This window comes from Neomonachus schauinslandi, chromosome 7 (assembly GCF_002201575.2).
Source record: "Neomonachus schauinslandi chromosome 7, ASM220157v2, whole genome shotgun sequence".
Lineage (NCBI taxonomy): Eukaryota > Metazoa > Chordata > Mammalia > Carnivora > Phocidae > Neomonachus > Neomonachus schauinslandi.
The window spans coordinates 34,251,149-34,266,741 of record NC_058409.1 but is presented as its reverse complement, the minus strand read 5'-3'; the positions used below and the strand labels follow the sequence as shown (position 1 = coordinate 34,266,741).

Sequence of the window (15,593 nt, the reverse complement as noted above, 5' to 3'; positions counted from 1 at the left end):
TAGTAACTAACAATTGCTGCGCCTGCGCTTTTCAGCCTCGATCGCTAACCAGGCTATCGGAAGTATTTTCCTTCTTCTCATTGGTCCACCACTGGTCTAACTTCTTCGGTACTGCGCATGTTCCACAGCAGGTTTCCTCCTCCCCGGCCCCACCCCGTATCTGCCCTAGAGGGGCACATATCTGCCAACACGCCTGCGCGAGCGGGCGTGCCCCGGAAGCAGTTCTTTGGCCCTGTGACACGTAGCAACAGAGTGAGTTCAGGGTCTGAAGCGTTTTTTGGGGGTTTTGCGGGGCTGCTGGAGCTGCTGACGCCGCTACCGCCGCTTCCGCGTTTGGTGAGTGTCCCAGGCTTGTGGCACACTGTTCGGCTTCTCTTCAGTCTTGTGTGGCGCGGCTTGTTGCTTCCGTTCGGCGCCGCGTTCCGGTCATTTCGCTCAGACCCTCACTCCCTTTCAGGCGCTTGCTTTGACGCGGCCCCTGTACCTCATTCGCGGCCTTCCAGGAGTCTGCCCTTTCCCGGAAGGCCCAGGCCTTATTTTGCAAGGAGACAGTCGCCTTGTCAGCAGCAGAGTCCGCCCTGAGGTGAGGAATCGTTTTTGTTGTTGATATTTTAGACCTCCGTGGAACCATTCTCCCACGCCCCTTCCCCTAACCAGGGCATATCAGCTCCGTGAAGTGCAGGTGTCTTCCCGGCTCTTAGAGACTAGACGTTTCCTGTGCAACTCCCACCTGGACCTATCCTTCAAATGCCGTTCCCCCAATTCCAGAAGAAATAATTTACTGCCTCCTGAGGCTTTTTGCTTTGTATCGAAATGAAATCAGTAGGACCTTGGGTATAAACACTATTTGCCGTTTTTCTTCTCTTACAGATAATTTGCAATGGCAGGGTTTGATAACTTAAACACGGATTTCTACCAGACAAGTTACAGCATCGATGACCAGTCACAGCAGTCCTATGATTATGGAGGAAGTGGAGGACCCTATAGCAAGTAAGTTGTCAACTTTGTTTAGTCCAGACTGAAGTGAAAGCCTGTATCCTCATTGTTTGGTTCTGCCTAAAACTGAACGTGTCACCGTGTGTCTTGTTAGGAATGTGATTTTTCATAATCTTCCTCCCTCTGGAAGGATCTGTGACACTGGTTTGCTTTTGAAGGGATTGCCCTATTTAGAGTTTGGTATCTTCTGCGAAATCTTCAGGTGTGCCGTGGCTGCAAAAGTAGATTGTTAAGAACTGTTTCCTAGTAATAGTATTTCTACATCATTTAGGATATGGCTATTAGCTTCAAGTATCTAGAAGATACCTAGGCTGTTTCATCTAAAGAACCAGTTAAAAATTTAAAATCTTGTGACGGCTAGTTTAAGAAGTTAGATCAGTCCAAATTTCAGACCTTATCAACGTTAATTCAAAGGGCTTAGTGACACTATTTAGCAGTGTAAGCTCTCTGTTATGAATCATCAGGTGGTTTTTTTAATAGCAAGTGATAATCATCTTTATTAATGCTCATATCGAAACTTTACAGTCAGTACACACAGGTTGCCAGTTGCCGATTGAAGAGGGGCACTCAAACCCTTTCAGCCCTGAACTCTTAAGAACAAAACCAAACCCTGACTTTTTAATAGTCCCTGGTGTTAGTGGCAGAAATACATTAGCTGAGGCTTTCCACCATTCTCCTCTAGGACATCATATTCTTAGTTTCTTAGGACCTTAAAGATAATCTCATCAGTCATTGCTGATACAGGGTGGCTTAACCTTTTTTAGATGATCCAGGAGCCCTTCAAGAATCTTACAGAAATGATGGGCCTCTTTCTGAGATATTAATCATACACTCAAATGCCCACATAAATATGCACATATTACTGCACAGTTACGTGCCGTTTGATGTTCATCTATGAACCCTGAATTAAAAACCTCATGAAGGGTCTCCCAGAATGAGGGCAAGGGAAGGTTGTGTATTGAATCAATCTGAGAGAAACATGTAGTAGTAGAACATGTTTGAATTAATATATCTGAATGAAAGTGCCCAAGAATTTAAAAAGCAAAGCAAACCTCAAATTCAGCCCTCAGTGTGGTCTCTCTTATATAAGCTGTACTTTTTACGCCTTTTGCCCCCTTAAGTCTGCTTAATTTGATATATTCCAAAGCTTTCTTCTCCCTGAAACCTAACACATTGAACAGTGGGAGTGAGCATGTGAAAAATACTATCTGTGAATCAGTTTTTTTTTTTTTTTTTCAGTGACATTCTCTTATATTCTATCAGGATTTATCTTTTTTGAACAATTAATTGGGCAGAATTGGAAAAATCATGTTGAGAAATCTCCCATTTGTTTATTTACTTAAAAATGGTTTTTGTTTGTTTGTTTTAATCTGTGTATGAGGAAAATGAATGAAGGATTGGGTAGAGTGCAGCCAAAGGGCTTTGGCAAACCTGTGTCTGTATGCAGGCCTGTTTTTTAACTAAATGATATTTGGACTCCGCAGAACTATTACATTTAGATCATAGCCTCCTAGGTTTATTTATCACTGTCTTTCTTTCCTGTCCTGTCTGTGTTTGCATCACCTAAACGTGTGACTTATCTTTTCATTCCAGGTATCATCCTCTCATTTCAGTTTTCCATAGGGAGGTTGTTTAGATACTCTTTTGCTAAATATTCTCACAATCCCATTGCAACCAGATCATGTGCCAGTAACCATTGCTTCAGTATAATTGAGTTTTATTGCAGCTGCTTATATACCCATTATTGCCAATTAATAAATATGAGTTGATATATGAAGCCTAGGAAAACAGGAAGCTTAATGTATTAGCAGTAATAATTGGGTTTCTTTTATAAGTATCATTTATATATTCATATAACAACAACAACAAAAAGTAAAAGGCCTTTTGATCTTAATCTGTTGAGTTTTATGATTGTCCCATTGGACAAGTCCCACATTGTATGCTAGATATGCCTGTAAAATGCCAACTACATATTTTTAAAGTATTTCAAGCTAGTATTTTTTCATCTTTGACTTAACTGATAAATACCTATATGGAATACAAGGTTGACTTAGTCTCTAAAGATCATGTCTACACATGCTATGTTCTAATTTAAACCCAACAGGAGCAAGCCATGAATTTTCCTGACCAGGTCCTTACAGAAAAGGAAAACAGGAAAATTCCATGGTGTTTCTTTCTCACCTTGCATCTTAAAGAAGGAATGATGGTAACACTTTTAAAGCTGTCATTTGCTTGTAGTAATTCTCTTCCTTACATGACATTTATAAGTCTATATGAGCAGTTCTAAAATGTGGACTGCAGACCCCAGAGGATCCTTGAGACCGTTCAGGGAGTCTTTAAGGTTAAAACTATTATTATAACAATACTAAGACACTATCTACCTTTCTAGGTGTATTGACATTTGTACTGATGTTGTAAAAACTGATTGACAAAACTGCTAGTACCTGAATATGAATCAAGACAAGAGTGTCAGATTGTTCTAGTAATCATTGTATTCTTCATTGCCACACACTTGCTAGGGTGTGGAGGGAACCATTTTCATTCAAGGATACCCTTGATGAAGCAGTAAAAATTATGCTATTAAGTCCTGACCCTTCAGTACACACACATTAAAAATATTCTGTGTGACAAAATGGGAAACAGTCATAAAACACCTCTGCTTCATACTGAAGTACAATGATTATCTTGAGGAAGAGCCCCCGTGCAATATCAATCGCAGGCTGTATCAGCTGCTTTTCATGAAAACCATTTTTATTGGAAGGAACATCCCGACAGATATAGTTATTTGGACTTGAGTACTGGGCAGATACTTTCTCAAAGATGAAATAATTGAGCTTCTTACTTCAAGAAAGAGAATTGGCAGTATGTGTAGCCAGTGGTTAAATTCAAGTTTTCAGGTAAAAATGAGGATTTGGGAAAACTGTGTCCATTACTGTGAACTTGTCAGCTTTCCAGTAATTAACCACTTTTCTGAGGAAATCATTGGTGATACTAACAAATGTGATTTTCCTATATTTATACTTCATATATGTTTTTATATTAAATATGTCAATGTTTGGAAGAGCTATGTTGCACTAACATTTTCTAAATCAGCAGTGAATGTTACGAAATAATACATGAGTAAAGAAAGGATCCATTCAAGTGCAAGACAGATCGGTGTATTCTAATATAACAGTATAAAAAGTTTATTAGTATTGTTCCATTTTCTATGTTGCAAGTTAAGTTTAAAAAACTACCACTTTTAGTTTTGATGTAGTATGAAAAGAATATTTATGATAATCCGAAAAGGTTGTTAAATAATTTTCCAACTATTTGTCTGCAACACTAGATTTTCTTCAGCTATTTCAACTAAAACAATACATCACTACAAATTGAATGCAAAAACAGATCTAAGAATTTGTAGCTATCTATTATTGAACCAGATGTTAATGAGATTGTCAAAAATACAATACGGTGCCACTTTTCTTAGTAATTTTTCATAAAAATTTATGCTGATATGTAACAGGTTTATTGTTACTTTGAATTAATAAACATTTTAAACATTTCTGTTTTAATTTGTAATGTGATAAATATTGACAGATATAGTCCACATAAATAAAAAAACCTTTGGGGTTCCCAATAATAAATTTTAAGGGTATAAGGGGATCCTAAGAGCAGAGAGCCTGTACCATTCTTTTTGGTTTTTCTGTTGCATACACATTCATATTCTCTCTGTCTCTTTCTGTGTGAGAGCGAGAGAATAAAATGCAATCTGTTTATGCAGATTGTAGAAGCCTCCATATGGAGCTTTTTTAGCTGTTTCATAAACTCAGAGGTAGATCTGTGATACATTCTAACAGATCAACACAATAGCATACTAAATCACAAAATGTTAGTTCTTGTCCTAGTTCATTTCAACCATCTAGTCCTGGGTGGGGGGTGTGGGTGTGTGTGGGTGTGTGTATATTTAAATAAATGGAAATCAACATATTTGCATATAAAAACAACAGGGGAAAGGTATATATGGAAAAAAGATACTATAGCTCTCTCCATAAGGTAGGATTTGGGGATTATTTTTATTATGATTGTTACGAGTTGGCCACTGGAGTCAAAAAGTCTAGTTTTGAATCCTGGCCCCACCATAGGCAAAATCATTTTCACCCAAATTATCAGTTTCTCATCTCTATAATGGGAAGGATGATAAAACCAACCTCCTAAAGTTGTAGTGAGGTAATGGGATATAATTCACATTAAACACTTGACACAGTAACATTCAAGTAGTTTATATATATTTTTGGAAATTTTTAGTAGTTAATGTATACGTATATGTTACATATAACATTTTAGAATGAATTAATTTTATTTTTTATTTTATTTTCTTAAAGATTTTATTTATTTATTTGACAGAGAGCACAAGTAGGAGGAGCAGCAGAGGGAGAGGGAGAAGCAAGCTTCCCGCTGAGCAGGGAGCCCGATGCGGGGCTCGATCCCAGGATCCTGGAATCATGACCTGAGCCGAAGGCAGACGCTTAACCAACTGAGCCACCCAGGCGTCCCTAGAATGAATTAATTTTAACAAATAGTAAATATACAACACTTTTAAAGGTGCAGAAGTTTTTAATATGAAAATAACTCTTCCACTTCCCCGTTTCCAGGTCCTTTTACCTATTTAATTATATGTGTTATACTATGTTATGTTATACCTAAACCTGTGTAATTGTACGTATTATATGTAATGTATGTACATATATATAAAATACATGTATACAAATATATACATACTACAGATACATTCTAAAAAGTACCATCACAGTGGGTACAGATTACTATACATACTACAGATACATTCTAAAAAGTACCATCACAGTGGGTACAGATACATACTACAGATACATTCTAAAAAGTACCATCACAGTGGGTATATACTGTTCTGAACATTGGGTGTTTTTAATTCTGCCTACTGAGTGTTTTTTGATTATCATTCCTTATTAGTACACATAAAAGTACCTCATCCCTTTTAACAGGTGCATAGTAGTCTATGCTCCTATTATAGTATATTTACTTGTAACTGTTTGTATTGTTTTTTTTATATTTTGCTATTAAAGTAGTGTTTCATCGAATTCTATATTAGTATATAGCCAGAAAAATAAATAACATTTTTTTAAGCTTGGATTGGACTAGCGTGATAAGTAAATCTTGAGAGTCTCATTGAGCTCTCCAAAGGGCTATGTGTAGTTGAAATTCTGCCATTACTTGGATTTGCTTTTAATCAAGATGTTCAGTTAATTTAAAAATCAGATTTAATTTTAAAATCTCAATATTCATGGCAGTCATTAGATTTTATATTTGTCAGGAGGGAACTATAAAATTTTTAAGGGTGATTAAAGGATCTTTAAGGCTTCTCAGTTCTTTTTAAAAATATCTTTTAGGGGCACCTGGGTGGCTCAGTTGGTTAAGCGTCTGCCTTCAGCTCAGCTCATGATCCCAGGGTCCTGGGATCAGGCTCCCTGCTCAGTGGGGAGTCTGCTTCTCCCTCTACCCCTCCCCCTCCTTGTGCTCTTGTACCCTCTCTCTCAAAAATAAATAAATAAAATCTTAAAAAATCTTTTAAAATAACCTAACATACTAATAAAATTAAATAAAAATAAAATAATTATTTTACTCTGTATTTCTTACTGTGTAATGAGATTAGTGCCGTTGATAGGTAAGCCATATTTTTTCCCAGAACGTGGTAAAACAGGTTTTTAAAGATACTGCTTCAGCATCCTTCTGTTCCCTGTTGTTTTCATCATTAAAATAGCCTTGGTAAAGTCTCTCTTTCTACAATGCAGGATTTACTATAGCGCATATCAAATGAGACAGTAGTTGTATACCTACTTTGAAAACTTAAAAGTGCTCTTCAAATGCAAGATGTACTAATAATGTTTTGTTATATTCGGAAAGCTTTCACAGAAAGAGGCTTGAATTTTTCCACTTTGTATTTGAAATTGGTGCTCGTTCTTAAAAAGATTTACCCACTTGCAAAAAATAACATACTACAAAGAGTAAAGAAGAATGATTATATTCAGTGGAGATCCAGACCACAGTGGAAAATTACATAGCATGTAGTACAAAGTCTGTCCTGTTAGTTTTCATTCGTAGTCTTAGGCATCAATTGTATTTCACGGCTATCTTCATATTACATATACTTACCGGAGGGGGAGAAATAGATAAAATTCTTAAGTTTTCATTTGTTGACCACCTAATGTTTAAAAGTTTCATAGTTTGTAAAATGCTTAAGCTCAGTGTGAGTGTTGGCATCATCAGGAAGGTTCTCTAAAAAACACAACTTAACCATTGTAGATAATCAGATCGGTCTTAGTTATCATTTCAACACCATTTACGAAAACTGGCAAAGTAGCTGTTCTAGGAATTGCATGACTGTGACTCTCTAGCTCTCACAGATATCCACTGTTGACATAATTCTGAGAAATGTAACTTTGATTTACAGACAGTATCCTGGCTATGACTACTCGCAGCAAGGCCGATTTGTCCCTCCCGACATGATGCAGCCACAACAACCATACACCGGGCAGATTTTTCAGCCAACTCAGGCGTACACTCCAACGACACCTCAGCCATTCTATGGAAACAACTTTGAGGATGAGCCACCTTTATTAGAAGGTAGGATTAGTTGCAACAGTTCATAGTATTCTGTAGTGTCCACCTGGTCAGTGAAAATATATCTTAGTTTGGAGAACTTGTCTTTTCCTTTAAAAGAATAATGTTCTAGAAAAAAAGAGATATGAATCCACATTGAGCCATAGGGGACCAGATTTTTTAATAGTTCTTTATAAAGTGAAATTATGTCAGCGTGTGAGCCTTGACTTTGACTTCACATTACTGATTAAATTCTGTCAGTGGAAGAAATAAAAGGAAATAGCATGGTATTGTGATTATTTTACACGGAAGAAGCTGGCAAAACTAGTAACATCACTGAAAAGTATGATGTTTTTCAAATTGTATTCTCATAAAAAAAAAATGTAAACCCATTAAGCAGTAGTACTGTGTATTTTTTTGAGGGGGTTGGATATAGTTTCAAAGTCTAATGAAAACTATGGATACTCTTCTCAGAAGAATGCACACCTGTGCATAGAAACAGTTTCATATACAGTTTCATAGCATCTCCAGGTATTCTGAAGCCCCAGGTAAAGAACCCCTTACTGTTAATGAAGGCTGGTATTGAGGACTAACCAGAATGTCTCATATTGCTAGATTCTCGTTTGATGCTGAGTGTTTCATTTTGTCTCCTATTGCAGCATAGATTCTGGTAAACTAAAGGTGTGTCACAAATCGTAATTGACTGTCTTATTTTCTTTTCTTTTAGAATTAGGTATCAATTTTGACCACATCTGGCAAAAAACACTAACAGTGTTACATCCATTAAAAGTAGCAGACGGCAGCATCATGAATGAGACTGATTTGGCAGGACCGATGGTTTTTTGCCTTGCTTTTGGAGCCACATTGTTACTGGTAAGATTTTAGTTTGAATTCTCAGTGTGAGGTTAGAGAACAATCTTCCAGTGTTCCACCAGGAGCCAAGTTTGAGACTGTTTATTTTTCAGATCTTGCATGTGTTTTGAATGGTATTAAGTTGCTGGAATATATACACATTCATCACTTCTCCATTGATAAAAAATGTCATATATTTAGAAATAATTTTTTGTTCCAAGAAAATGTCTAATTATTAGGGGAAAAAAACAAATAGTTATGTGTGGCTTCAGTCTCTCATCAAAATTCCTTCTTTTTAGAAACTGACAACATTTTTTAGCCTGTTGCTCTTTTATTTATTTATATATTTTAATGATAGCTTTTTTTTTTTAATCTGTGGACTTTGTGTGGTGTTTTGTTATTATAGTGGTGCTGGTTGTTACTTTCCTTTATATTATTTTAACTTTTAATGAATTGGAACATTAAAGGGCAAGACGTTTTACTGCCTCTCTCCTACCTCCCTACAAATGTTAAAGTATATTGAAAATGAGTAGTTGTAAAGATAATTTGTTAATATTTGTTGTATTTTATCTTATGTCTCTGAATTAGAAGAGATAAATGATGTAATGGATAAAAGATGGGATTTTTAGTCAGAAAAGCTGGGCATCAGTTCAGTGCTCCTGCTCTGTCCTGGAGCAAGCCATTTCATCCTTCAGCTCCCTCTGATAGATAATCTTATGGTTCCCACCTCACAAGATTGTTTACAGATTATAACCAAGACAGGTTATATGAGAACACTGAAAAATTTTAAAGCGCTGTACATGTATGAGGTTTTATTATTACTACGTTAGTGAATCCATTGGTGAACTCAGCTGAACCTTTTGAAACTTCTGCACTCTCACATATTTATAAATAAATACTGAGTCTAACAAAAATGATAAGAATTTTTCCATGTAATGTAATCTTTAGAGGCAGTCTCATGATTGAGTTTTATATGTCTAGAATCTGACAAACCAGGAAGTTTTTAAAATCTCTGGACTGATTTTCGTCACAGTATGACCTGAATACAATGTTTGTTCATGTATCTTGACTGAGAGTACTGTGACAGCAATTTACCTAACTTATACTGTCTTAAGTCTGTTCATTAATATCTTTTACAACAGCATAATTAAGTTTTCTTTTGTTTTTTTTGTTTGTCAAAAGACTGTATAAATCCACCAACAATTTGGAAAAATAATGAAAGAAAAATATATCTTCCATTATATTTCTCTTGCTTGTTAATCAGTTTTCTTTTCTCCTCCCCTCCCCCACAGAACCACAGTGTCCTGCTTATCCTGCCTTCCTTTCTCTTAGCTCCTTTAACAGCCTTATAAAGTGAATGATGAAATTGTTTCTGCTGTTATAAAGATTGCAACTACGACTACCAATGAGAATAAATTGCTTCGGGGCAATTTTGGTGGTATTAGCTGCTTTCAAGTGATATTAGATATTGTCCAAACATTCTGCAGGGCTTTCTGTCTTGTCTCTGTAGTTTATTTGCTTAAAATCAGCTAGATTTCTTTTTAGAAATCTACTCCTTAAAGGTGATTGTACCATGATTTTGTCTCTTTATTTGCTGAATTGCTCAAATACAAACTGGAAAATGAAAAACCAAGTATCTGTGTATTGGGAAGTAGATACTTCAGATTTCTTGAGAGAGATATAAAAGACAATCTGTGTTTTACTCTTCTGCATAAGGAATAGATGCCTCTACAGATTTTGATGCTCACGAATTGAATATTTTCTTACATGCACCATTTTAGGTGAAATAAGACCAAAAAGAACTTACTTTCTTCCCCTTAACCTATAATCTTTTCTTTACCCATAGGCTGGCAAAATCCAGTTTGGCTATGTATATGGGATCAGTGCAATTGGATGTCTAGGAATGTTTTGTTTACTAAACTTAATGAGTATGACAGGTGTTTCATTTGGGTGTGTGGCAAGTGTCCTTGGATATTGTCTTCTTCCCATGATCCTGCTTTCCAGCTTTGCAGTGATATTTTCTTTGCAGTAAGTACTGATCTTTATTTTGGGTATTGATTGACCAATTCTCTATAATAGGATTTATCTCACCATCAGTTTAAGATTAATCACTGTGATTCAGCAAACATGAGCTATAGTGCCTGTTGTAAATGAGGACTATACTACATGCTTTTCAGTGGTGAACAGTGGAACTGAGAATAAATTTTAAAATCTTTTATACCATCTCTGCTTTTATCTGTGATAAAGAATTTCACTACTTTTGTGTTTACTTACCAGTGTCAGTAAACCGAACAGTGGTGATTGTTAACTAAAATATTGCATGAAAAAATCAAGTTGTTAAAATTATACTTACCGTCTTTGATATTTTTTAGACTGTATCTGGTTTCTTAAAGATGTTGGGCATATGCTAAGTGAATGAATAATAAACATATACTCTTGTGTTTGGCAGCTTTTTAGCTGAAAGCAAAACATTCTTTTTATGGGAAAAGGCTGTTACTAGCCTGCCATATTCTCAGCTGTACTTATAAGCAGTTTTAAGTATGTAATTGTTAAATAATATTTTAGGTAAGGTTAAAAAGAAAGGTGTAAATTCCTGTTGATAAATTCTCTCCTCTTGGCCAGTGTGCAGATTCTCTCTCAACAGTTCAGGCTCCTCCTTGTGGCTGGTGCCAGGCACAACCAGTGATGGCCCTTGGTTGCACTTAAAAAAGTTAAAGGAGAGGTTGAGGGGAAGAGCATGCATCAGCTGTTTGATGCTAGACATTTGGCAAGATGATGGCTTCACAGTGTTCTTGCTTTGCGTAAAAATGCTTCAGATTTTGTGTAGAAACTGTTTCACTCTTTTCATTTGTGGAGATTGGTACATAGATATTTGAATTTTACAAAAGAGACTTTTCTACCAAAGCGGTATTTTCTAACCAGGGCAATTTTGCTCTCAGGGGACCTCAGGCAGTGTCTGGAGATAATTTTGGTTGTCGTAGCTGTGGGGCGTGCACAGGTTCCACCGGTACCTTACAGCTAAAGGCCAGGGGTTCTGCTCAACAACCTAACAATGCACCGAACACCCCTTCACAGCAAAAGTGCATTCATCCCAGGTGTCAGTAATGCCAAAGTTGAAAAACCTAGCTCCTATGCTAACAGGAGCAAAATGTAATTATAAATGAGCTTTTTCTCACGTCATTGAATGTGGATGTGAATAATTGAGCGTCATTGAATTCACCGTGAGGTACATTATTTTAACATTTGAAAAAAAATCTTGATCTTTTCTGCAGATGTGTACAATGTGGATTTAAAATGCCTTTCTTTAGAATTGGTTGTTGTTATATTCTTACATAACTAATCTCATCTACTGCCTTTTTCCCCCTCCCCTTTTTCCTTGTCGGTTACAGAGGAATGGTAGGAATCATTCTCACTGCTGGAATTATTGGATGGTGTAGTTTTTCTGCGTCCAAAATTTTTATTTCTGCATTAGCCATGGAAGGACAGCAACTTCTAGTAGCATATCCTTGTGCTTTGTTATATGGAGTCTTTGCCCTAATTTCCGTTTTTTGAACTGACTTTATCTGGCATGTGGACATCATTGGGCCAAAAAGGACTTTGAACCCTTAAATTGGACCAGCGAACTGCAACAGTGCAACTCTCATGCAGACCTAACATTTGACTGTTGGAGCAATGGAAGTAAACATGTATCTTTTGTTCATTTTTATAGAACTTTTGAATACTGTGTTGGATTTGTCTGCAGTATGACTAGCTTTAAGTGTTTGTGCTTATACATATAAGAATAAGAAGTGCTATTTCTCTCCTGTTCCTGCAGCTTTTGAAAAACAAATTTTTCCCTGGCAAATTACATTAAGATGTTTTTAATAGATTTTTATCAACTGTGGGAAACTAACCACAGAGCTAAAAATCTTTCTTAGAAACAGCCCAGCCTTAGTTAAGAAGACACGAGACTTATTGCAGAAATATTTTTCCAAGGGATTAGGAAAGAAAAATTGCCTGTATTCTCGAGTTAGATGCACTTGAAGCAAAAAGTGATCCCAAAGTAGAATTTACGAGTTTGCACTTCCAAAATTTGACATTCCTTTAAATTATCTCATGGAGTTTTTGCTAAAATTCAACGACACAAGAAGTTCGTAGTCTACTTTATTGTAGAGAGGAAATGTGAACACCTGTTAAGATTAGCATTAACTAAACCATAGTGACCCAGACTGGCCACATTAATGTTCATAGTTGGATCTCCATATTTCCTACCTTTTTTTGAGAAAAATATTTAAAATGTCACAATTTCAGTACTGCAGTTATCAATGTAAAATGCATTTGATGCTTAGTAATTAAAATTTTCCCAGTTTTAACTGCTGTTGAGTTGACTTTTGCTGTTTTCGGTATCACATTTTCTTTAACTAGGTTCTGGTTTTAACTTGTATTCCTGATTTATCCTAAGTTTTAAGAACAGAAATCATTTAGTATAAAAATCAGAAAAAAAAAAAAGGATTAAGTGAAAGGCAATTTGAGTTACAACATTGTTTCCTTGTATTAAATTTATTTGGTTAATGTCATGCTCTCTTGCCAGAGAATCTGTAGGAAAATGCTGTATCTTGTATTTTGATCATTGGCTTTTTCTGAAAAAACTGCCTCTGATTTTGGACAAGCTCAGTTACACTTATGAGAAAGGTGCCCTGTGGGGAGGAAAATGTTGCCTTTTTTAAAAAAGGAGAATTTTAGACTAAGAAAACACCAAACTGATGTTAATTGTTGTTTTTAAAAGGTAGTGTTCAATCAAAAAGGTTAAGTTAATAAAACATATTTCTTATAAGATCATGATTTCTAATCTCCGGAATCATGTAAATTTGTTTTTCTTCATTAATACTTAATCTTCTGGAGGAATACTCTCAGTAATAATTCACTTCTGGCTGGGTTTTCAAACTTACCCCAAAGTGTTTTAGAATATTTTTTATTGTAATCCGTGGGTAGTATCTTTTTTGCCTCTTTCAGTTTAGTTTTATAAATACACTAATCTTGTTAAGGCAGATATGAGTGCCTTCTGTTAATATCCAGTTTTTCCTAATGAACAGGATAGGTGATGCTTTGGGAATTAAATTTTCTCACTGTTGATTAATTTCAGACCATTAATCTTCAGCCAGATTCCCCAAATTGTTTTCTTATTTTTTGCCTCTCCCATCCCCAAGATAATAATTTTTAATTTAAATCAATGTTGAGAGATTTTTGTTGTTGTCTTATTTAACTCCAAAGTGATTAGGTACAAAACCATCTTATATAAGCAGTTACTCTGTCAAAACAGCTATACAGTGGAGTTGTGTTTAATGCAAGAGCTTAGTTTTAGTTTGGTACCTGAAGAGTCATGTATAGGCAAAGTTTCCCTTCTAAAAAAAAATTTTTCTTTAAAATACAATGTATGTAGCTATATTTATGCATACTTTAAAAGCTGAAAAACTATTTCAAAAAGTTATGTGTGGTGAATTTTTTCTGTGGCATTGTAGTAGATTTTTGTTTCCACAATGAAGTTCCAGGAAGAGCATCTAATCTAGCTTGCTTTTAGGGCCCATTTTGTACCAAAAACATACATGTACCATTAAATACTAGAGATAACGGAGTATAGCTACAAGCTCTCTTAGTGATCGCTCCTGAGTAACACACTCACTGTGAATGGATTTTCAGGCTCTCTCACTCAAGCTAGAGTGTTTATTTATGCATGCTTTTCTGCCAAGGACAGACAGTTGCTTTTTTGTATGGTATAAATGTATATTTTATGACTTTTAATACCATGTTATATTGCCATGTTTACCAGTGGGTGCTTTCAAGAGCTATATAACTAGGCTTGTAGGAATAGGCATTCTTTCTCCAGATACTGTTATAAAGATAGTGCAAAATTCTATAAATCGTAAAATGCTACCTATTGTCACATACTACGCATCCAATCAAAGAGAATTTTAAGAAATGTATCTAATGACATATTTTGGGTAGACTTTAAGTACTGCGCATTTGACATTTTGCAAGTTTATTTGTAACCTTAATGGGCATTGCTCAACTCAAATATACTCCAAATCTAGGAAGGACAGTTATCTCTGAAGCTCAAATTATACAATTATTTTTATAGTATTTGTTACCTACAAAAGAGCCTTTCCTTTCTGAGATTAGACACTTTTTTCCTTGTAAATGGAAGAATTTAGAACTTTGGGCAAAAGGAGAACTATAGAAATTGAAATCTTACCCAATAGGGTATTCTGACCTAGTTGTGGAAAATTGTGGGAAGTCAGAACCACATTTGGAGATCTGCCTATTGTCATATAGAGCAGAGCTAATGTAATGACTCAGACAATTTGCTTAACTTGCCCTGTAGCAGAAATTTTATTTTTATTTATATATATATATATATGTATGTATATTTATGTACATACATACATGTATGTATGTATATATATGACAAGGTATTCAGCCTTTCATAAAGTATTTCCAAAAGTTTTCCAAGAAATATAGAATGGTACAGATCATAGCATGAAGAATAGCATTGGGTTTTCAAAACTCTAGTGAGAGCAGGCTTCTACCCAAATAATGCTCCAAGTTAAATCTATCCTCACAAACTATTCACTGATTCATTTTGTGATGTCATGTCAAATTCTAACTGCTGGTTACCAAGTGATCTCAATTTTTATAAATTCCAGTTTATTTGGAAATGAAAGCTTAAAGGATTTCTTAAGCAATTTCATCTAATATGCTTGTTTCAAAATAGGAACTGTAAGAATGAAACATTTAAAATTTGGCAAAAACAAAGTACTTTTTCAGAGAGTTACAATGATTAATAGGAGATTCTTTTTTCTTCTTACGATGTATTTAGGATTTGGGGGAAGGAATGGCAATAACAAGATACCAAGGTTTATTGTGAATCCCGTAAGGAAACATTGGATCATGTGCTTTTATGAATAGATAAGAATGATCTATCATTAGCTTGTCAAGAATACAGAGTTTACTTTCAAACAGCCTGAGTAAAGCCTGTCCTAATCACCACTCTCTACAATCTGTGCTACTACTATTTTATACCACCAATGAAGAAATAATTGATTTTTAACTCTACTCTGCCACCATCCAAATTATTGAAGTTTGAATTTTAA

The 15,593-nt window shown here is 35.5% G+C and overlaps 1 protein-coding gene across 4 annotated transcripts; it reads left to right on the top strand.

The window, feature by feature from the left end:
• The first annotated feature begins 233 nt into the window (after nt 1-233).
• Nucleotides 234-13,281, top strand: YIPF5 (Yip1 domain family member 5). Of its 4 annotated transcripts, none has more exons than XM_021701797.1 (7): nt 234-252; nt 458-583; nt 871-990; nt 7,466-7,638; nt 8,342-8,487; nt 10,313-10,494; nt 11,856-13,281. In XM_021701797.1, exons 3-7 carry the CDS (start codon nt 881-883, stop codon nt 12,016-12,018), a joined length of 774 nt encoding a protein of 257 aa, XP_021557472.1. In that variant the 5' UTR covers nt 234-252; nt 458-583; nt 871-880; the 3' UTR covers nt 12,019-13,281. The 4 variants fall into 4 exon arrangements, with proteins under 4 accessions (XP_021557472.1, XP_021557470.1, XP_021557471.1 ...); XM_021701796.1 differs by having other exon boundaries at nt 241-336; XM_021701795.1 differs by lacking the exon at nt 458-583 and having other exon boundaries at nt 235-336.
• The last annotated feature ends 2,312 nt before the right edge of the window (nt 13,282-15,593 follow it).

Coding starts and splice junctions, on each gene's coding strand:
- YIPF5 (XM_021701797.1), top strand. CDS start 881: ATGGCAGGGTTTGATAACTTAAACACGGATTTCTACCAGACAAGTTAC. Junction 7,639..8,341: donor TGAGCCACCTTTATTAGAAG/GTAGGATTAGTT, acceptor CTTTTCTTTTAG/AATTAGGTATCAATTTTGAC. Junction 8,488..10,312: donor TTGGAGCCACATTGTTACTG/GTAAGATTTTAG, acceptor CTTTACCCATAG/GCTGGCAAAATCCAGTTTGG.